This window comes from Stomoxys calcitrans, chromosome 2 (assembly GCF_963082655.1).
Source record: "Stomoxys calcitrans chromosome 2, idStoCalc2.1, whole genome shotgun sequence".
In the NCBI taxonomy this organism is placed as follows: domain Eukaryota; kingdom Metazoa; phylum Arthropoda; class Insecta; order Diptera; family Muscidae; genus Stomoxys; species Stomoxys calcitrans.
In genome coordinates, this window is record NC_081553.1 from 109,555,118 (window position 1) to 109,579,542 (window position 24,425).

At 40.6% G+C, this 24,425-nt stretch overlaps 1 protein-coding gene across 9 annotated transcripts in view; it reads right to left on the reverse strand.

Annotated features, from left to right (window-relative positions):
* Nucleotides 1-24,425, reverse strand: part of LOC106090651 (endoplasmic reticulum aminopeptidase 2) — a 246,542-nt gene that overhangs the window by 29,157 nt on the left and 192,960 nt on the right. For 8 of the 9 annotated variants that reach the window (XM_059362265.1, XM_059362267.1, XM_059362266.1 and 5 more), the window contains 3 exons: nucleotides 20,559-20,747; nucleotides 8,532-8,614; nucleotides 394-602 (listed from right to left, as the gene is read on the reverse strand). In XM_059362265.1, the coding sequence (XP_059218248.1) occupies nucleotides 394-602; nucleotides 8,532-8,614; nucleotides 20,559-20,747 (481 nt within the window). The remainder of the gene's footprint in view (nucleotides 1-393; nucleotides 603-8,531; nucleotides 8,615-20,558; nucleotides 20,748-24,425) is intronic. The other variant, XM_059362268.1, reaches the window with a different exon arrangement.

Consider the following 24,425-nt stretch of genomic DNA (forward strand, 5'->3'; position numbering starts at 1 on the left):
TGGACAGGGGGTTTTTCTCCTATATGTTTGGCTCTTTTTCATTAGGATTGTGCAAGGAGACCCAAAAAAGCGGTCTTTAGTACTTCCAGCGAAATTTTAGAATGGCATTCAAAAACTTTTTCCGTGATTCTCCCACATAACTCCACTTTGGCCACATTGCCTTTGTATTAGCATTTAAGAATTCAAATATTTCATTAATCTTTAATTTTCATTAGGAATTTCCCTTTCTGGTTGATTTAATCATGGTAATTAATTTCCTAATGGAAAATCTATCACATCATGTTGTGTGGTGAAAGGTCAGGTCTACCATACATACTTTCCCCATCCATGTGTGCCATGTGTTGTAATTATGCATGTTTAGTAGTGTGTGTTTGTGTGGGATTTGTTGCTTACCTTTCCAAGCCATTTGAACTTTCGTATTGATCCACATAGAAACCCTCTGGCTCGGGATTAAGTTTCGAATACCAACGCAAATTAAGGGTGTAATTGGATTTCTTTCGCAGCTTGTCCTTCAGTTCAATGTACAGCTGTTGTCGCGGGGGATACTCCAAGAATTTGACGATTTTAATGGCATTGCCTTTATTTCCCATTGGAACGATGGCCTACAACAAAAACAAAAACAACAACAACAATAACATTAGAAACAAGTATTGTAACAACAACATCAATTAGAGAAAATAAAAAGCTGAACACAGAGAACACAACATTAGACGAAAATTGCTTAATAAACATAAAATAAAGGCGAATGTCAAACCAGCAAAGTAACAAAGTCACCATGAAAACAGAAATAGAACAAACTCGCATAAGACCCATGTTCTATAATAGGGTGGGTAATTAAAATTGTAAGTGATGGAAATTTTCCAAATAATCTTTTTAATGTGAATATGAATTTTCCTAAACGGAAAACGTTTTAAGGACAATTAAGGATGTCTAACGAGGCAAATGACACCATTTTTATAGGTTTACTGAAAAGTTTTATATTGTCGAAAGTTTGGTCGTTTACAGTTAATGAGATTACCCATTACATCGACCGCTTGATGTTATTCAAAACAAGTAAAAACGCAATAAGTTAAGCTAGGGCGTAGTTTGGGAACCAACCGACATGAAATCTTCTAAGAATTTCAGTTGCAATATGAATTAGGGTTACTATTGTGTAAGTGTTGGGGTCATATATAAGCTTCTAGGGATTCTTGAAGTCAAATCGAGCAATAGGTAAATATTCGCGTTAACCTTTTATGGATCTGTCTGGCCGACATTTTTTGCAAATGTTAGGAGGTAAAAGTGTTATTTTTCCAAAAAAAATTTTGTCAAACTCAGACAAAACTTAAAGTCTATCGTCACTTGTCAACACCCACCAAAGTGAATAAAATTGGGTTGCCCAAAAAGTAATTGCGGATTTTTTAAAAAAAGAAAGTAAATGCATTTTTAATAAAACTTAGAATGAACTTTAATCAAATATACTTTTTTTACACTTTTTTTCTAAAGCAAGCTAAAAGTAACAGCTGATAACTGACAGAAGAAAGAATGCAATTACAGAGTCACAAGCTGTGAAAAAATTTGTCAACGCCGACTATATGAAAAATCCGCAATTACTTTTTGGGCAACCCAATATATGTGTGTCAAACATCCCACAGACATGGGCCTGCGTGGGGGATCGTATAGGGTCTCCTATTGAAACCGCTTTCTTCTTGTTCATGTATTGCAAAATACCTTGGATTGAAAAGATTCATTTTCCCAAGATCTATCGCCTGTGCTCCAGTAGACCCGGCCAGGAACAACGTTTTATAACATCTTATCTATGTACATCCCCCGGGCAACGCAATAGGGGCTAATATGCATTGCCCGGTTCTGTCTCTCGTTATTGTAGTCTTACCATAAGTAGAGATGGGCGATGGGCAAATACCAAAAAGGTATTTACTCGGCAAATTGGGTAAATATCCGGGTATTTACCCATTTATACCCGAAAGCAAAGTATTCATAAATTTGCAGATATCTTGGGCATAACAAATTTTTTCAAACTATTTTTGATGAATTCGTATAAACCTAACCTTCTGATTTCATAAAATCAGATTTTAGTTATATATAGCGGCTGTATAGACCGGTCTCCAAACTTAATATCTTGAGGCAATAAATTGGTCAAATTGGTCCGATTTCGATGAAATTTGGCAAAATTTGACCAAACGATCTCCCGATATAGGGTATTGAGACCATAAAAGATCCATTTATTACCCGAATTCAATGAAATTTGGCACAGCGTGTTCTGGTAGACCCCTACTCATTCGTGTCAAATTCCGATCTCCCGATATAGTATGAGCCTATAAGGGAGCATTTTTTATTCTATTTCGATGAAATTTGGCACAGCGAGTTCCGGTACCCTTGTAAACCTTTTTTTCGTCCAGATTGGATCATATTTGGGTATAACTGCTATATAAACCGATTTCCCGATATGGAGTATTGAGCTCATTAAGGGAGCATTTTTCATTAGATTTTGATGAAATTTGATGTTGGGCACTATGTAGACTGGCCGTAGGCTCAAAATGGGGCCTGAATCCGAGGATAGTCTCTTGGATCTACAGGATTGTGATTAGACTAATACTTACTTACGCCTCAGTAGTTTGATGGACTGCTGAGGAGAAAAGGTGCAACATAAGGACCATACAACAGGTTCAGAGAACATGTTGTCGTGACACTGGAGACTATTCTAGATATCCGACCCATTGAAATACAGATTAAGTGTGAGGCAGCTACTGCGGCTATGAGACTTAAGGCGATGGGAGAATGGATTGAGGATGGGAGCAGCTCATACCATCGCGGTATAATCGAGGCGACGATAGGAAACCTGGAAGGAAGGGAAGAGGTTTCCGATCGGATACCTGAGATGAACCTTGAAGTCGAGTGCGAGGCACCGCTGCCATCGGCACAGTCTTGGATTGACGGAACCCTAGTATTGCCATCTGGAAGATCATGTTACACGGATGGATCAAAGCTAGAGGAGAATGTGGGCCTGGGGGTTTACATTGATAACCCAGGGACTGAGATCTGTTTTATACTGCCTTAGACTTAGACGGAATGCGTGAAATGGTGAGGTGCTGAACATCTTTACAGACACTAAAATTGCCATAAGGGCAATAACAACCAGGACGGTAAGGTCACGAACAACCTTGCAGTGTAAGAAGGAGATTAATAATGCCTTCTCTGAGGATGGCCAAATCCGCATCGTTTAGGTGCTGGGCCATAACGGAGTAAGGGGGAATCAAAGGGCAGACGATTAACCGGTGAAGGCCCGAGGACTGCCGCCAATAAACTTGGTTAACCCGAAGCCTTTAGGGTCGACACAGTTCGAGTTAAGGGATTGAGCGACGAATGCGCATACAACATAGTGGTACAGCGAAACGGTCGGTAGGAAGGCGAAAATCCTATGGGGGGATCCAGATCGTGACAACATGAGGCTATTACTGAAAGGAAGCAAGAATTAAGGATTTTGTAAGTAGCATGGAATTCCTAACTTAACATTTTCTTTTTAGAGGTTAATTTATAATTTTTGAGGGCACAATCAGCCGATTACTGGCTTAGGTGTATGTCCATAGTGGCATGGGGAAGATTAATATCTGCTCTCTTTTCAACCTAACCTAACCTGTGTTTAGTCTGAGACTGAAACATCCTGTCTCCATGTATACTCCGATGGATGAGAGGTTAGCCACATTCCGCATAAAAGCCAAATTCATCAACATCAGCTTTATTTGCGCCCATGTCCCGAGGTAAGACAAAGACGAACAAAGCTAGAATTTTTTCTAAGATTTCTGTAGATACCAACATCAAAAAGCATTAACACGGCCACATGGCTGTCACTGGATCAAAACGCGATAAACCAAATAGATCATGTTGTGATAGATGTAAGGCATTCAACCATTGTGTTAGATGTACGATCGATCCGAGCGACGACCATCGATTTGGATATTTACCTTGTTGAAGCAAAGGGAACAGTGTTGCGAGAAACGTACGATCTGATACTGCATGGAACCTGGACGTCGGAAACACGAATAACCCGACTAAAAAACAATACGGCAACAGCAGCCGACGGACTGCCGTTTGAACTATTTGAAATCGGAAGCGGCATCATGCGTATGTATCGGCTCGTCTGCGCAATCAGGCTAGAAGAACGAATACCCGATGACTGGAACCTCAGCATACTTTGTCCCGTACACTAGAAAGGGGACAAGGCAGTATGTGCCAACTACAGAGGAAGAAGTCTCCCCCCCATCGCACACAAGATACTATCGAGCGTACGTACTGTGTGAAAGATTAAAGTAAAAAAAAATAATTGAGCCCTATCAGTGCGGCTTTAGACATGGTAAATCCACGATAGACATGGAGGCTACCGTAGCGCAGAGGTTAGCATGTCCCAATTTTGGCGACAACATAAAAAAAAATTCAAATGTCGTTATGGCCTTTGAGGCCTCTAGGCTAAGGAAGATTCTGTCCTCGAGACCTATTACGGTGGGGTATATTCAGAAGTGAAGTGAATGTATGGACAATGTCTAGTGAGGAAACACTAGAACTACTCGTTGAAACACAATTCCCGGGAAATTCTCCAACGCACAACGTGGCGCCAAAAGAGATTGTCACTGGTATGCATTCGTCGGAGGTTCTTAGAGAAATTGTATCTGAGCCGAAAATCCTTTGGGCGATAAGAAGTTTCGACTCCTTTAAGTCGCTAGGCTCTGATGATGTATCAACGGTTGAATTACAAGCTGTGTCTGATAGAGTGGTTCCCTGGCTTAGGGAGATATACTTTGCTTGTATCAGAATGTCATATATACCTGTGGGATGGAGGGACACGAAGGTCATTTTCATTTCGAAAGCAGGAAAACCCTATCACACGAAGGCGAAAGATTTTCGTCCTATTAGTCTGTCATCCTTTATGCCGAAGACTCTTGAGAGGTTGATAGAAACATATCTTACGGCAAAGATGTCTGGAGATCACCTGTCGCGGCAGCAGCATGTATATAGTAAAGGCAAATTCACTGAAATAGCACTTCACGGTCTAGTCGGATATAAAGAGAGTTCTCTGGATGTCAAGGAATATACAATGGTAGCATTTCTTGACATTGAAGGTGCTTTCAATTATGTAAAACCGACGTCAATCATGAAGGAGTTGGAGTTTCCAGGCATCAACTCTTCTGTAGGAAAGTTCATTTAAAAGATGCATTACGGCAGGCTTGGGATCTGTTGATTTTAAAAGATGGGTTAGCAGAGGAACACCTCAAGGAGGTGTACTGCCTCCTCTACTTTGGAATACAGCCATTAACAATTTATTATTGTCTCTGGAAGAAAAAGGTTTACAAGTGGTCGCGTATGCTGATGATCTGGTAATTCCGTTTAGGGGAAAGTATCCCAGCACTCTAAGAAATATACTTCGGGAAGCTCTACGTCCAACAGCAAAGTGGTCTAGGTATAAATCCGTGCAAGACAGAAGTAGTTCTTTTCAGCAGGAGATACAAGTTGCCTACAGTGGAACCTGTCTCCTTGGGAGGAGAGCATGTTCCGCAAGCGCAAAATACTTGGGTGTTTGACTGGACAGTAAATTGAACTTCAAATCCAACATTTTGGAAAGGACAAGAAAGGCATCTCTTGCCCTATATACCTGCAAGAGAGCCATTTGAAAAAGTTTGGGGTTTAGATCGGGTGTCGTGCATTGGGCATATACTGTAAATGTCAGACCTACAATGCTATATGGTGTTGTGACCTGGTGGACGGCGCTTAAAATGTCCACCTACTGCTCAATACTTAACCGGATCCAAAGGATGGCTTCTTTGTGCATCACAGCCGCACTGAGGACGACACCATCTGATGTACTGAATTTAATGCTACATCTAATGCCTCTGGACATTGTGGCTAGGCAAATTGCAGGGAGCACTGCGGTGAGGTTAAGGAAGCTTTCTCAGTGGTCATGTGGCGGCTACGGATACTGTATTATCCTTGATACAATATCTGATGTTCCAGGCAGTGTGGATTATACCCTACCTGAGCCGCTTTTTGATAAAAAGTACTGTACCACTATTCCTGATAGAACCGATAGGAACTACGATATCCCTAGTATTGTTTGTAGATATTGGGATATCTACAATCCCCAATATCGGACTTATTAGGTAGCGTCGCTTCTAGAGTAGCCTGCGGTGTGGACCACATCTGAGTCCTCCTATTCAAAGCTCTCCACTATATTTATTCACCATAGGTCAACACCTTATGGGCTACTATCGCAGATACCATCCAAATCATTATTTTGTGGATAGGTATCCACCGTCTAGAAGCCTTAAGGTAGACCTACGTGATCTAGAGCGTAAGGTTCAGTGCTACCAGAGAGAACCTCTAGATCAAGCGGGCCTAGACAACATTTATGCAGACACGATAGCAGATGCGGTCAATAGCTACTGGGTGTTCCTTGAAGAATGACCGCCTCCCATTACATCTAAAGAAATTGACCTCCCCGGCAAACCAGAGAAGTTCTGGCTCAATTACGATCCTGCTAATGCAGCCGTCTTTGTTCTTACAGAGGATAAGTGCCGACGTACAGGGTGTATGTCCCGATTGTGACCAGGGACCACACTACATACGTCACCTATTTAACTGCCCAGCAAGACCTACTCGACTCAGACCCATCTTAGTCGCAGTGTCCCTGGATCTGGATTCGCAACAGAATCAAGCAGTTGAAAGATAGAACACAAGACACTGCTACAACAACAACAACCATAGGCTGTATGCTAAGGCTGTATGCATCTAGTAAATCATCTTTGCACTGACTCTGTACTATCACCTTCGAATCGAGGACTTGTTTTGCCTTCTTTGACAAATGAAGAGTGACCCCATCCAAAGACGGGAGATTAAATTTCGATAGCTTATATCTCCAAGTCAAAAATATCAGGCAATCCCATGGCAGCTGGTTGTATCGGCAAGAGATGCCGCCTCAGTATACAACACACAGCTATAACAACAACAATCAGTTCCATCTTTTTTTGGATTCGTCTTCAACTCATTCTCTTTTGACGCCCACAGTGATACCTTTGAACCTTATCGAACTCCCTAACACAAGTTCTTCTATCCATAGAACCCCAAATCGTATATATCTTCTTCTCCTTACCTAACATCCTTCTCGAACACGTGTACAGTGCTTTACAATGTCTTCCTTCGGTACATCCTTTCTCAGAAAATTTTGAAACGAGCACCAGCCCCAGGTATTTTGCCTCATTTGACGGTAGCAGTATGACCCACATCTGTGATGAGTGTCAAAATTTCTTTATCTTATATCTTTAAATAAAAAGAACCAACTCTGTCCTCCTTGTGTTCGTCCAGAGTTCATTCCTCAATGAAATTTCCATGATCTCACTAATCTTTGACAGAAAGTAACCGCGAATTAGCTGCACGACATCATTCCAATATTCCATTAGAACTTTAAGACCTCAGGCTCGCTTGAGGCTTAAACCTTAATAACAATTTTTGGCATAAGGTGGGAAAATGCATTACGCTTCCTGGCCTCTGCCGTCCAAAAACCCATCATGTCAACTAGATTTATAAACCACCTCGGCATTAATTTGAAGTGGATATTTATGTAGCATTTGGCATGCATGTTCTGATGTCCCTGCGTTCACATGCCCTCTCAATATGGCAGTGACTTTATAATTCGTATCGCGTCAAGGTCTTTTTTCTACGCTCTGAACAGCACAGAACAAAACTTACAACGGCTCTTCAGTTATCCTCGCTACTAGTCATCTTTGTTTTTATGTTTTCTGCTCTTATTTCTTTTCCTCTGAGACAGGTGAAGACAGTGTGCTGTGTTTGAAAAAACACCTCTTTTTTCGTAAATGCAGAATGTTGCGCCCTCTATCCTACGCTGCAAGGCATATTCTTCGTCCATTGGGAGGGTGAATCCCCATTTACGCTTGTTTACTCCACCATTTGCTGGGATATTTCTGTGGCCGGCACCAGAAATATCTTTGGATGTAGCTGTCATATAGCCTGCTCTCTGTATTTTACTCCCTGAGCCCATAGAAAGTATATTTTTTAAGACTCCGCCGTATTTTATAGTAGTAATTTTTATATCAAATCATACAACCTGTGTGATTTGATATTTTCCAATGACCCACTCTACTGTTTATGACAATGTATCGATTTTGCCGGTAATTGAATTCCCATAGACATGACCTTATGTTTTTCTTAGTTGTTGAGTACAAACAATTATCGATGAAACTCTTGAGAGTGTTCTTCCTAATGATGATTACCCTCCTTCACAACTTGGTGATTGTGGCTCAAAGAACAAGTGACAAGTGAGTGAGGTAAAGCAAAATAACTACACAGTAGTTTAACGATAGAGCGTCTTTGGAGGCGATGGGACAGAAGCCTCAACACAAAGCAAATTAATGCAAACATACATAAATAAATTACATCGAGGGAAAGAAGAACACAATCAAATATAGACATGGAAAAGAAAATCAACTGGAAACCTAAATGAGATGGAAGTGGGGTAGGAGACTTACCTTTTCTGTGACATTTAGATCCTGTATGTGTAGCACAATGAATTGTGTTTCCTTTTCTATAAAAAGGTCGATTGTCACTTGACCTTCAAGGATGGTATGCAAGAAAAAAGGGGAAGATAATAATGTGAAAATATTTTTTCATTAATGGGTGACATATTCAAATTAATGGAGGTTGATGGGTAATTGCAAAATATATATTTTAATTAAATGTTATTTTTAATGTTTATTGGGGTAGATCGGGAAAGATTTGTGCATTCACAATTGTAGATTTCCAATTGCAACAAAAACCCTCCCGTTGCTTAATTTTCAAAAATGCTAAATTTCGCCAATGGGAGCAAAATCTTATGGTAACCCTAAAGCGCGAATATATTGAAAACATTTAGGTTAAGTTATATGGAAGAACACCCCACCTCAAGAACCCACCCAAATGGGCATGTTTTCAGTTTGAGAAAATATGGATGCAAAATATGCAATTTTGCCCATGAACATTCCACTTAGGAATTGGGGCATACGTAATGAAATACGAATATATTGGGTTGCCCAAAAAGTAATTGCGGATTTTTTAAAAGAAAGTAAATGCATTTTTAATAAAACTTAGAATGAACTTTAATCAAATATACTTTTTTTATACTTTTTTTCTAAGGCAAGCTAAAAGTAACAGCTGATAACTGACAGAAGAAAGAATGCAATTACAGAGTCACAAGCTGTGAAAAAATTTGTCAACGCCGACTATATGAAAAATCCGCAATTACTTTTTCGGCTACCCAATATTTGGAGGAAGATTGCTAATTTTGCCCATGAACATTCCACTAAGGAACAGGGGCAAACTTCTTCCATATCAATGAGTGCAGTCCAATTCAAGTTTAAGCTCAATGATAAGGGGCCTCCTTTTTTAGCCGAGTGCGACACCTCTTTGGAGAGAAGTTTTATATGGCATAGCACCTCACAAATGTTGCCAGTATTAGGAGGGGAAAACCACTGGTAAACATTTTTTCTGATGGTCCCGCCAGGATTCGAACCCAGGCGTTCAACGTCATAGGCGGACATGCTAACCTCTGCGCTAAGGTGGCTTTCGAGGTAGATTACGCATTTGATGTTAGAATATGATCCTAAAAGTTTGGAAGGCCACCTCGCACTCATATCCCTACAGGAAATTGGGGTGGTCTCAAAATTGGATATTAAATTCGTTTTCTACTATCAAATACCTATTATGTCATAGTATGCGAACATGGCCGGTTTGAAAGGAGTTTAGGGGGCGGACCATGAAATAATATCAGCATCGTGCTAGAGCACAATGTTGTTTGGCCCTATAATGTCAAGCATTTTGAAGGTGGCTATCAAGATGTTCCGGGCAACGGGTCTCGTTCAGATCCACACTAATTATTTTTTTTGGGTTTGGGATAGGGGGAGGGTATTGTACTCTGGCAGATCCTTTTATTGGAGTAAAATATATTCTCGATCGTCTTACATGACAGTTTGGTGTAGTTGGTAAGACCCAAAAGACAATTTATTTCTGGCTTTTTATTGTCGCGATATACATGTCCTGCTAAAAGGCAGGGCGTGACCCAGATTGTTGAATCTTTATATCAACATTAGATTCGAACTCTACTGACATAGAAATTTGTATACCAAGTTCGTGCTCTACTCTTAAATACCTTTCGTTTGATACCCATATTGTCCCAATCGGTAAACATGTCCGTGTGGGGGGGTTTTGGGGGGGCGGGGTCGGGAGGCCCCTCAGACGCGAAGGCATAACATTGTATGTCTGATTTGTACTCTACATTTAAATACCTTCCATTTGATACCCATATTGCCCAAAGCGGTGAAAGAGTCGTCCCCTTCTAAGGACTCAAATAAGAGGTATTTGAGACGATATTGCAAGACATACAAAAATGTTAGAAGACCGAAACCCTTATGGAAAAATGGGGTGGAGCAAGGCATCTTGAAACTTAGTGTAAAAAATTGAAGAAGAAGTGTACAACATTGAGCACATGAGAAAATTTATGCATTTACTTTCTTTTAAAAAATCCGCAATTACTTTTTGGGCAACCCAATACTTTGTTTGAACATAAAATCATTGATACTTTACTTGTTTAGTTCATATTGACTTCATATTGGACCCACTTTACACCATTTTCCTGTATTGAAGATACCTCTGGCACTATGATCTCTCCGTGAAGTTTTAGTGGCCGATTTCCAAAAAAAATTAAATTCGTATTTCCTTTGTTGTATTTGTTCTTTGAGTACAATTCAAAGCCCACTTGGTCGTCTAGTTTGGAAACATCCGTATAGAAGTCTTTGAAACTTCTATTATCAAGGATATCGTATTAGTTGCCTACAGGTCCTAAGCCTACCCTTGTTTCAAGGATAACACAGTGTCCATTTCCGCCACATAACCAAAGAGAAAGCTCCCTTAGCCTCCCAGAAGTGGTCGCAGCAATTTGTCTAGCCGAAATGTTCAGAGGCACTAGGTGTAACATTGGATCCGGCTGAGTATTGAACAGTAGGTGGACTTTTGTAGCGCCGTCCTCCAGACCAAAACACCATACAGCATTGTAGGCCGACAGCTGCAGTATAAACCCAGTGCATGACACACGTTTTAAAACCTATACTTTTGCCAATGGTTCTCGTGCTGGTGTATAGATAGGGCAAGTGTTGCCCATCCCGTTCTTTCCAAAATGCTTGATTTGAAATTAAATTTTCTGTCCAAAATGCAAATACCTGGGTATTTTGCGCTTTTAGTAAATGGAACATTTTCTCCTTCCAAGGAGACAGGTGCCACTGTAGATAACTTATATCTCCTGCGGAAAATAACAACTTCTGTCTTACACGGTAGCCTACTTCGCTGTCGCACATAGAACTTCCTGAAGTATATCCCTAAGAGCGCTGGGCAACTTTCCACTAACCGCAATAGCCACGTCATCAGTATGCGTGACCACTTTTCATTCCTTTTTCTGCCACAAACAAATATATAAATTCCATACTCCAAAGTAGAGAAGACAGTACACCTTTTGGTTTTCCTCTTCTGACTCATCTTTTCAGATTTACAGGTCCTAAGCCTACCCTAACACATCTTTTAGCAAGTAAGTTATTAATAAACATTCTTACGGTATTGTTGATGCCTAGAAACTTTAGGTTCTTCATGATTGACGTCGGTTTTACAATATTGAGAGCATCTTCACCGTCGAGAATGTTCGAGAAGAGCTACCATTGTTATAGGTGATTTTTTAGCTATTATCTTTTTTGGCAACACTGGTTTAAATAGCTCACGCACGTTTCGTGTTTTGTTTCACTGTCAAACATCTTCAGCTTGGTCTATAACCTAACCATAAATCGTCGTCTTATAAATAAACAACGTTTGCAAATTATTGAATTTTATATCAAAATGCGTGCTTTGTTAAGGAAGTTCATCGCGCGCTCATTTTTGCTTATTTTTTTCTCATTTTTGGCTCAATGGGTACGTAAATAAGCAGAATTATCGATTTTGGAGTGAAGAACAGCCAGAGCTACCAAAGCATTCAGAAAAAGTCACAGTTTGGTTAGGTTTATGGGCTGGTGGCATCATTGGACCGTACTTCTTCAAAGGTGGTGCGAATCGTAACGTAACTGTGAATGGTGAGCGCTACCGTGAGAAGGTATCCAACTTTTTTTGTCCAAAATGCTAAAGCTTGACTTGTATGACATGTGATTTCAACAAGACAGTGCCACATGCCACACAGCGCGCGTAACAATGGACTTATTGAGTGGTGAGTTCGGTGAACATTTTATTTTACGTTCGGGTCCGGTCAATTGGTCGCCTTGATAGATGCATTTTAACGCCTTTAGACGATTTTTTGTGGGGCTATGAAAAAGCTCATGTCTATGCAGACAAACCCGCTTCATTTGACGCATTGGAAGACCACATTGAAGCATTTATTCATGAGATACCGGCCGAAATGTTGCAAAGAGTATGCCAAAATTGGTCTAAGCGGATGGATCATTTGAGACGCAGTCACAGCCAACATTTGCATGAAATAATCTTGGAAGATTATATTATATGGGCCGTTCTATCGATTCAAATAAAGATTTCATGCATTTTTTCTGAATTTTATAAGCCTTACAGCGAGAGAATCCTCTAAATAGGCGACTGTGTCGTGAAGGGCTGTTTCAGTGGACTTGTCTTTACTATATGCATGCTGCTGCCGAAACAGGCGATCTCCAGGGATCTTTGCCTCAAGATATGTTTCCATCAACCTCTCTAGAGTCTTCAGTATAAAGGATGACAGACTAATTGGGCGAAAATCTGTCGCCTTCGTGTGATAAGGTATTCCAGCTTTTGGAATGAAATTGACCTTTGTATCCCTTCATCCCACAGGAATGTACCACATGCTGATATAGGCAGATTATATCTCCCTAAGCCAATGAGCCAGTCTATCGGACAACGCTTATTTTTCAACCCGTGATATATCATTAGGGCCTGGCGATTAAAAAAAGTCAACACTTTTATATCGCCCAAAGGACTCAGACACACACTTCAGTGTAAAGGATGACAGACTAATAGGACGAAAATCTTTCACCTTCGTGTGGTAAGGTTTTCCAGCTTTTGGAATAAAAATGACCTTTGTGTCCCTCCATCCCACAGGAATGTACCACATGCTGATACAAGCAGATTATATCTCCCTAAGCCAATGAGACAGTCTATCGATCAACGCTTATTATTCAACCGGTGATACATCATTAGGGCCTGGCGATTAAAAAAAGTCAACACTTTTATATCGTCTAAAGGATTTTCGACTCAGACACAATTTCACCTACAATTTTCGACGAATGCATATTAGTGACAGCCTCTTCTGGCGCCTTGTTGTCCGTTGGAGAGTTTCCCGGGAAATGTGTATCAACGAGTAGTTCTAGTGTTTCCTCACTACACATTGTCCATTCATTCTCTGACTTCTAAAAACATCCTACCATAATAGGTTTCGAGGATAGGATCTTTCTTAGCCTAGAGTGCTGAGATATATCCTCCATGGAGTTGCAGAATTCCACCTAGGATTTGGTCTGAGCCTTTTTCAGAGCACCCTTGACAGACGGACAGACATGGCTAGATCGTCTTAGATTTTTACGACGATCAAGGATATAAACCTTATAGGGTCGGAAATGGATATTTCGATGACAAAATGAATATATCCCCTTCCTTCGGTGGTGGGCATAGTAAGCGATCCGGCACTGGATGTATCCTTTAAGATACTTTGCACCTATAAATTCATGACTTCCATCTAACTTTATAAATCTTGGTTTTATTTGGTCTGTGCATTGATATGACTTCTACATAAATCGATTTTTACTTTTCATTTTCGTTTGAAATAATGGTAATGGGAAATTAACGATAGTATCAATATTTATTTTTAAAACTATTGAAAAAATCGAATGTTGCGATTATCGATAGTTTGGCAGCTCTACTACCAAACTACCAAGGCATTAGTTAGTATTGATCTTATTCTCTAGAAGAGCTTTGGATAAAGTCCTATCCTCGCATATAGTCATTATCTTAAGCCTAAGGCCCATCTACATAGAGCCTAACTGAGCCTTCTGTGCACGATCCTGGAGACGACACTTTCAGTTCAGCTTAGAGCTGGCAAACTATCAATGATACTATCGATAGTTTGGCATTTTTGCATCGATAATGTCGATAATTTTTACACTATCGATAATTTTTAAAGTTTGGTTGAAATTTTCCTTTGTTTGCGAAAAATTTTGGCTTCCATAATTTATAAACAAATGTTAATTTTAAAAACTAAGACAAATTTATATTTTATATAATAAGCATCATGTAAACTGAGCTAATAACACTGTTAAACAGTTTCTGTGCCATGATCTGAGGTGTGGGAAATTCCAAGTTTGGGTTTAAGTATCAAGGTAAAACCCAAAAAGGGTTTAGATCTCTCAGATCAAACATTTATAAGGCGCTTTTAAAATAACCTTGAGGAAAGGCTGGTCAAAAAAATTTCTCAAATATAGCTCGAATATTGTTGCTTGGCTGTTGTACAGGTATCCGGGTGTAGAGGGTATTCAAAGCTCGGCCCGGTCGAATTTAGGCCTTTTTAAGTGTATTTTTGACAACATTTTTCTTTTTCTTAAGGAGAAAAATATCGAAACTGTGGAACGAATAACGATAGTTTGCCAGCTCTAGTTCAGCTCATGCTTTCCAAGATCACTACCAATTATTTGCTCTTGTCGGACATCGAAGTCGTTCTGTTGAGGAAACATGGTGCCCCAAATTTGCCCTTTGTCTTTTACTTTAATATTGTAGCCGGATTATTTTTCTGGCCTAACGTTAAGACCCTTAGGCATAGCCTAGTCGAATGATATGTTCAAGACGGGACGGGTAAAAATCCCTCTTCAGTGAAGACCCTCTGGTATTTAGTGTACCATTAAATTCAGTGCATAAGATGGTGTCGTCCACAGCGTGGTTGTGATGCAGCCCAGACATCTTTTGGAGCTGACTGAGCATTGAATAATAGGTTGATTTTTGGGGTACCAGTGGAGGCAAAAACACCATACTTCTATAATACTGTATGATTTTTTTTTTTTTTTTTGGTGGACAGTACTTCAATATTCAGCCGGACGTGATAAACTTTCAACTATGGCTTAAACTTCCAACTATTGCCAATGGGATTCTTGCAGATGTATCTGATTTGAAGTTCAACTCCCTGTCCAGAAAATCACCTTTGTAGTTTGCGCTTTAAGTAGTGGAAACTTCTCTCCTTTTAAAGCTACATCTACCACCGCGGGTAACTGGTATCTTATGCTGAAGAGAATAACTATTGCCATAGACAAATTAGTCCGCCCTTAAATTTGTCTCGAAGAGCACAGGGAAATTTTACCCAAACGAGTTGTCCAGTATACGCGACCACTTTTATACCACTTTCTTCCAGAGACAATTTTCATCTTAATGGATATATTCCAAAGAAGTGGATATTGTAAGCTATATGTGAAGTCCCTCTACTGATTCATCTGTATGGTTCTACAAATCTCAAGCCTGCTGTAATACGTGATACGTTCTCCTCTGAAATATGTTTCTATCAATCTCTCCAAAAGTTTTTAGTATAAAGGATGACAGACTTCTAGAACGAAAAGACTTTATTTTCGTGATGATTTTTGTATTCCTCCATCCCTTAGATATACATGTATGACATGCCGATACAAGCAGGGTTAATATCCCTAAGCTAGATAGCTAGTCTATCGAATACAGCTTACAGTTCAACCGGTGGTACACTATCAGGGCTTGGCGATTTAAAAACGTCGACACTTTGTTCGTCAAAAGGATTCTTGACTCAGACACAATTTCCTCAACAACCCCCTACGAATGTATATCAGCGAAATCTTTTTCTAAAGTTTGTAGAACAATTTCTCGGGAAAGGATTCTTGACTCAGACACAATTTCCTCAACAACCCCCTACGAATGTATATCAGCGAAATCTTTTTCTAAAGTTTGTAGAACAATTTCTCGGGAAATGTGTATCCAGGAGTAGTTACTGTGTATCCTCACCGCATTGATTGTTTATACAACCTATGATTTCTGAATGTACGCTATTGGATTAGATGTGAAGGATAGGATATTCCGCAGCTTAGAGGCTTCGGTGATGTTTATTCTACGAAGTTCTTTTCGGCTGCTGATATTTCCAAGCTCTGTGGTGGGCTTTATTACAAGTCAACTGCAACCCCTCTTTAGACTAACCGGTTCTGTGGATCACCATGGCGGTCGTTTCAGGTACTTAGGCTAGTTGTTCAGGGCGTTTATAATCCGCTTGCCTTTCAAATCAATGTCCTCCTTAGATAACACTTCCTTTTCAGAAATAGTGCTGTAGAATGTGTACAGAAACTTTTCCAATCCACCCTCTTTTTGTAACGGTGACCACAGAAGCTGTTGTCATTCAAGACTTCCCAGTGACTTAGAGACGAAGCCATTTGAAATTGGAAAAAATCGGTTCAGATTTGAATTTATATGGGAGTATGTTCGTCCGATTTGGACTAATACTGCAATAGTATCGTCATTTGTGAACCGATTCCCACGAAATTCGGCACAAGGGTTTCTTTTATAAATCTCGGCGTTACTGGCGAATTCGATAGAAATCGGTTCAGATACAGATATAACTCCCAACTATATCTATTGCCCGATTTCAACTTCTAAGGCCTTTACAAGCCCATGAATCAACCGATCTGCTCAAAACTTTGCCCTTTCTTTCTTCTACACTACATAAGCTAAGCTTTCTTCTACACTACACTACATTACCACAAAACGTGAGGATTTTGGTCGAAATCTGTTCTGATTTGGATATAGCTCTCGTCCGATTTGGACTAACATTGCAATAAAATGGTCATTTGGTTACCGATTGATATGAAATTTGGCACAAAGGATTCCTTTATGACTTCAGACATTGCTGTTGAATTTCATAGAAATCGGTTCATATTCAGATATATCTCCATATATATCACATATAGGTATCAACCGATTTTCACTTTTAGAGTCTTTGTCAGCGTGTTTCTTAACAGATTTTCTCTAAATTTTACACAATCTCTTTTTCTATGATTTTAACCATATATGACTATATTGGTTAAAATCTGTTAAGATTTTAATATAGTTCCCACACATATTTTCATCCGATTTTGACTAATATTGCAATAATATGGTCATTTGTTAACCGATCCTCACAAAATTTCTCTCAGGGGTTTCCTCGATCACTGATAAATTTTCTTCTCTGATCACTGGTAGATTTCATAGAGATCTGATTAGATTTAGATATAGAGGACACATATATGTATCTCCCAATTTTCCCTTTTAAGTCCTTTGCTAACACATTTATCAACCGATCTTCTCAATATTTTGAACGCCGATATTTTCTAAAGGCTATGTTGGGTTAGGTTGAAAAGAGAGTGCCGGCCCATGCCACTTGACATACACCTAAGCCAGTAATCGGCTTGTGGTGCGCTAAACACTAAAAAGTAACCTCAAAAAAGAAAATCTAAGTCAGAAATTCCATTCTACTTCCAAAATACTTAATGGTTTCCCATATCATGCCCCTAAGTTTGTTCATGTCTGGTATTGTGTCCTCACCTAAGTTCCAGTGTCTGTTAGCCGGCAATGACATAGGAAATGCTCCAACATCTCATCAACTTCCCCGCATGCCCTACACATGCTATCACTTGCTGCACCGATTTTGCATAAGTGAGCTCGTAGTCCTATGCATCCCGTTATGATACTGAAAGCTATACTGACCTCCTTCTTACTTCCTTTCAGTAATAGCCTCGTCTTCTCACGATCTAGATCCCCCATAGGATTTCCGCCGTCCTACCGACGGTTTCGCTATTCCACAGGGTTACATGCGCATTCGTCGGCCACTCCCTTAACTCGGACTGCGTCGACTCGAAACGCTTCGAGTTAACCAAGTTTATTAACGACAGTCCTCTGGCTATCACTGCCAAACCGTCTGCTTTTTCATTCCCCCTTACTCCGCTATGGCTTGAGACCCAAACGATGCGGATCGTGCCATCCTCAGAGAAGACGTTAATCTCCTTCTTACATTCCAGGACTGTTCGTGATCTTACCGTCCTGGTTGTTATTGCCTTTATGGCCTGTGTACTGTCCGTAAAGATGTTCATACTCGACGTCCTCGCGCATTCCATGATCGCCCCGATCTCCGCCTGGAGGACCATATTATGGTCAGGCAGTCTAAAACAGATCTCAGTCCCTGGGTTCTCAGTGTAGACCCCCAGGCCCATTCTGTCCTCTAGCTTTGATCCATCCGTGTAACATGATCTTACAGATGGCAATACTAGGTTTCCGTCAATCCCAGACTGTACCGCTGGCAGCAGTGCCTCGCACTCGACCCCAAGTGTCGTCTCAGGTAGCCGAGACGACATCGTCCCATCCTTCCAGGTTTCCTATCGTCACCTCCATTATACCGCGATGGTATGACATGCACCTATACTCTATCCATTCTCTCATCGCTTTAAGCCTCATAGCCGCAATGACTGCCTTGCACTTAATCTGTATGTCTATGGGTCGGATATTTAGAATAGTCTCCAGTTCCCTAGTGGGCGTGGTCCTCATCGCTCTGCCTATGCCAAGATAACATGTTCTCTGAATCTGATGTATGGTCCTAACGTTGCTCTTTTTCTCCATCGCAGTCCACCAAACTACTGAGGAGTAAGTAAGAATCGGTCTAATCACGCTCCTGTAGAGCCAGTGGACTATCCTCGGATTCAGGCCCCATTTCGAGCCTACGGCCCGTCTACATAGTGCACAACGTCTGTGATATTCTACATTGAAAATTTAAGCAAAATTTAGTTTCGACGACTTAATCTGCATACCCAATATGGTGTAGGGTATCAAAAGCTTGGCTTCGCCCGACTTTAGCCCGTCCTTACTTGTTGCAAATGCAAACTTCTCACATATAAATGAGTGCAGTCCGATTCAAGTTTAAGCTGAATGATAAGGGGCCTCATTTTTATAGCCGAGTCCGAACGGCTTGCCGCTGTGCGACACCTCTTTGGAGAGAAGCTTTACATGGCGTAGTACCTCACAAATGTTGCCAGCATTAGGAGGGGAAAACCACCACTGAAAATTTTTTCTGATGCTTTCGTCAGGATTCGAACCCAGGCGTTCAGCGTCATAGGCGGACATGCTAACCTCTGCGCTACGGTGGCCTTGGCCTTACTTGTTTATATATTTGAAATTGTCAGATTGGTTACCAAAGGCCAATGACACTGCACGCCTGGGTTCGAAGCCTGACGAAAACCATCAGAAAAAAGATTTTCAGCGGTAGTTATGCCCTCCTAGGTTCGGTGAGGTTTAAGTGGCAGTCTAACTTAGACGTAATCGTTGTGATACCATATCGACAGAAGAAGGAAGATGCCTTCTAGTTCCTACCGTTCAACCATCCAGATCGCTTTATAAAGCTCAACAGTTTGCGAAAGTTTACATCCGCTAAATCAGACAAGTTCTCAAAGAAATGAGAACCTAAAGTGGAACTCCTTCTGACTGCTAGTGCGGGACGGGAACACAGCATATGCTGCTCAAGCAGTGTGTAGTCCACACTTCCTGTAACAACGGACATTGTATCAGGGATAACACAGTGTCTGTAGCCGTCACATGACCTTAGAGAATGTTCCCTCAGCTTCGCAGCTGTGGTCGCAGCAATTTGTCTAGCCACCAGGTCCAGAGGCAGTAGATATGGTGCATCAGATGCTGTCGTCCCCCTTGTGGCTGGGATGCACAAACAAGCCATCCTTTGGATCCGACTGAGTATTGAAAAGTAGGTGGATTTTTGAAGCGCCCTCCTCCAGATAACAACCCTGTATAGCATAGGTCAGACAACCGCAGTATTAACCCAGGGCATCACATGCGTTTTAAACCCCCAACTTTTGCCAATGGCTCTCTTGCAGGTGTATAGGACAAGAGTTGCCTTTCTTGGCCTTTCCAAAATGTTTAATTTGAAGTTCAATTTTGTGTCCAGCAAAACACTCAGGTATTTTGCGCATTCAGTAAATGGAACAATCTCCCCTCCCAAGAGACAGGTGTCGCTGTGGGTAGCTTGTATGTCCTGCTGAAAAGATCAACTTCCTTCTTAGACGGAGCCCACTTCGCCGTAGTGCGTACATGTATACTCGACCACTTTATGCCCTCCTAATGCTGACGACATTTGTGGGGTACTATGCCATGTAAAAACTTCTCCCCAAAGAGGTGGTGCACTGCGGCACGCTGTTAGGACTTGGGTATAGCAATCAGCTACTGATTGCTGCAGATAATAGGTTCGATGAGTAGTTCACCCCATCATTACAACGTAATTACCCCATATTTGGTAATGTGCAATAACATCACTATCCTTAAAAAGATTTTTTCCATACGGAATCCAACCAACAACTTTAGGTGAATGCCTAACGTGTCCTAGTTTAAACTTTTCTGCTTTCTTCATTTTTAAACTTTTCCCTATTAAATATTTTTTTACTATAAATCTGTATAGAGTTTAAAATCCTTGTATAAACACATACCTTTGACGTCCAGCGTTGTTAGATTCGGATGTATTGTGACCATGTAACGCATTGGCCGGGCATTTGTGGGCAATGTCATATTAAGCCATGGAAACGGTTCACCATTGGTGGCAATCGGATTAAAGGGTTCTGTGACATTCTCTGTGTCCGTTTGAAGACCGGTTGGTAATTTCCGAGCACACGAGCAATCTGGAAAGGAAATGAAAGAAAGACAAGAACAAATGAAGTCATTAAAACAATCGACGTCAAAGGCGAGTTCGCAACAAAAACACACAAAACTATGGAACACCGCCTCCCCGGGCCACTAGATGACCACACTGACCAACTGAACTGGGCTGCTAGTGTTCCATTTTCTGGTGTTTGTTATCTACAAATTTTTTTATTTTGTTTTTTTTTTTCTATTCCACATCCTGTTTTTCTTTTTCTAATATCGCCAATGATGAAGTCCTGCTGTTGAGACATTTCAACAGCAGCAGTGTCATCATCATTTACAATAGCTGATCTATTTATTTTGTTTTAATTTAAAACTATAGTAAAAAAAACGAGGGAAAAACAAAAAAAATTAAATTTACAAAAGTAGGTTAAATATCTCTTAAACTAAATAACCAAAGAACTGGAAAGGTGTACTAGAGTAAATAATACTTAACAGTGGGGGAAATTTTTTTTATAGATTAAAGTTTTGAAGAATTTTTGAAGAAATTTTTATTATACCCTCAATATCGACCTTTTGTTTGTAACGCATCAAAATATTGGTCTTAGACCCCATAAAGTATGCGTATTCTTGTCGCCATGTCATTTTCCGTCGATCTACCCAAGTTCGTGCTTGTGTCCGTCTGACCGACTGTCCCTCTGTCTGTCTGTGCAAAAGCACACAAACTTTTGAAGAAGTACAGCTAGGCTCTGGAAATTTTGCACAAATAATTTCTTTGAGTGTAGGTCGGCTGGGATTGTAAACGGCCCATATCGATCCATATTAAGATTTATCTCTCATATCAACCGATCTCCCGATAATACGTTTTGAGCTTCTAGAGAGCTTAATTCTTATCTGATATAGCTGAATACTGCACATTGAACTTTTGACTGACCTCCAACATATGTGCCAAGTATGCTCCGAATCGGTTTACAGGCTGTTATAGCTCCCAAATAAACCTTTCTCCCTATTATACTCCTTGAGCCCCTGGATAACGCAGTTCTTGTATAACTTGGCTGAAATTTTGCTCAACTACTTCTCGTATAACCTTCAACATACAATCTGATGTAGCTCCCGTAGTAACCTATATCCCGATTAAACTTCTTGAACTCCTAAAGGGCGTAATTTTTATCTAATTTGGCTGAAATTTTGCACTTCCGACTTTTTCTATGACCTCTAACGTATGTTCGTTTAAAACCATAGCTCCCAGATAAACTATTATAATTCTTGAGCCCCTAGAGGGCGTAGGCTTTGTCTGATCTTCAATAGATGTGTCAAATATGGTTTGAATCGAACCATTACGGCTTCCAACAATCGTGCCAGACCTACAGTGCTATATAGTGTTGTGGTCTGGTGGACGGCGCTTTAGGAGTTCACCTACTACTCAATGCTTAACCGGATCCCAAGGATGGCTTGGTTGTGCAGCACAGCCGTGCTGAGGACGACACCATTTGATGCACAGAATTTAATGCTATTGGGTTGCCCAAAAAGTAATTGCGGAAGTAAATGCATTTTTAATAAAACTTAGTATGAACTTTAATCAAATATACTTTTTTTACACATTTTTTTTTCTAAAGCAAGCTAAAAGTAACAGCTGATAACTGACAGAAGAAAGAATGCAATTACAGAGTCACAAGCCGATGAAAAAATTTGTCAACGCCGACTATATGAAAAATTCGCAATTACTTTTTGGGCAACCAATACATCTTATGCCTCTGGACATTGTGGCTAGACATAAAGTAGTGGAATGACTGTCTTCTCAGACAGCCAGGCAGCCATTAAATCCTTGGATAACGTATTTCTGAACACAAAAACCGCAATCGACTGTCGCAGATCTCTCAACGAGATGGCTGAACAGTTCAAAATTCACCTGTTCTGGGTGCCGGGCCACAGAGATATACCAGGGAATTCTAAAGCAGACGAGCTTGCGAGACTAGGAACTAACTTACACATTCCAGGGATACTGGAATCAGTGGGTATGCCTCTGGCGACATGTAAGCTAAGTTTGCAGGACCAGGCCCGAAGGACAACGTATGATACAATAGATGGTCCCAAAGAGGGGGCTGTGAGCACTGCAAAACTAGGTGGCCTAATCTAGATTTGAAGAGGTCTACTGCTTTGCTGTCATTGTCCAGACAGGCATCTCAGTCACTGTGTCCGTCTTGACAGGTCACTGTCTAAGCGGAAAACATGCTGACAGACTAATGGTTGCCAGCAACGACTTTTGCAGAAGCTGTGAGGACATCGAAGAAGAAGAGACTATAGAACACCTTCTGTGTGTGTGTCCCGCACTAGCAGCCAGAAGGAGCTCCACTTTAGGTTCTCATTACTTTGAGAACCTGTCTGATGGGAACATTCGCAAGTTATTGGACTTTTTAAAGCGATCTGGATGGTTCAACGGTGGGAACTAGAAGACATCTTTCTTCTTCTGTTCCTGTGGTATCACAATGGACGAAAACGTCTAAGTGAGTCTGATGGCAGACTGCCACTTAAACCTAACCTAACGATGTCCGTGTGTCTGCCGGTCCGTCCATCTGTCCATCCTTGTGTCCGTCAGTTGTAATCACGCTACAGTCTTTAAAAATTGAGATATGTACTCTTATTTCTTCTACATGCAGCTTAAGTTCTTGAATGGACCAAATCGGTCTTTATTTGGATATAGCTGCCATATAGACCGGTCTGGCGATTTAGGGCCTTAAGCCAACAAAAAACGGCATTTTTTTTGTCCGATTTCGCTGAAATTTAAAACATTAACTTGTAATGGCGGTCCCGATATTCAAACCAAATATGGCCCATATCGCAACATATTTACATATAGCTGCCATATAGACCGATATGCCAGTTTAGGGTCAAAAGCCCACAACAAAAGCTCCAATTTTAATGAAATTAGAAACTGTGAATTGTTTTAACAAAAGCTCCAATTTTAATGAAATTAGAAACTGTGAATTGTTTTAACCCTGCCGACATCTGACTCAAATATGGCTGAGATCGGTCTTTATTCAAATATGGCAGCCATACAGATCGAACTGCCAATTTATGGTCTTAAGCCCATAAAAGCTGCATTTATTACCCGATTTCGCTGGAATTGGACACAGTGAATTAGTATTAGGCCCTTCGTCATTCGACCAACATATGGTCCGACCGACCAGTATATGGCTGAGATCGGTCTTTATTCAAATATAGCTGCCATATAGACCGAACTGCCAATTTATGGTCTTAAGCCCATAAAAGCTGCATTTATTACCCGATTTCACTGGAATTGGACACAGTGAATAAGTATTAAGCCCTTCGTCTTCCGACCACCAAATGGTCCAGATCAGACTATATTTAGATAAAGCTGCCATATAGACCGATCTTCCAATTTAGTGTCTTAATCACATAAAAAGCGGATAAGAGTTTTCGGAACCTGAATCAAATATGATCCAGACTAGCCCCCATTTCCATATTACTATGGATATGGTAGTGGAGTTGTTATAAAATAGGATGGTTAATTTATCCATGGTCAATACGTTTTTAATTGTTGACTATTTTTTTTCATTTCTATCCTACTGTATGATAAGACGACGTCCATCCGTAAGTCCTTCTGTTTGACCATCGGCTGTTCGTCCGCCTGTCTTTCCATCAGTCTATCCGTCCTTTTTTCCGTCCCTGTGTTTGTCTATCTGTCGGTCAGTAGA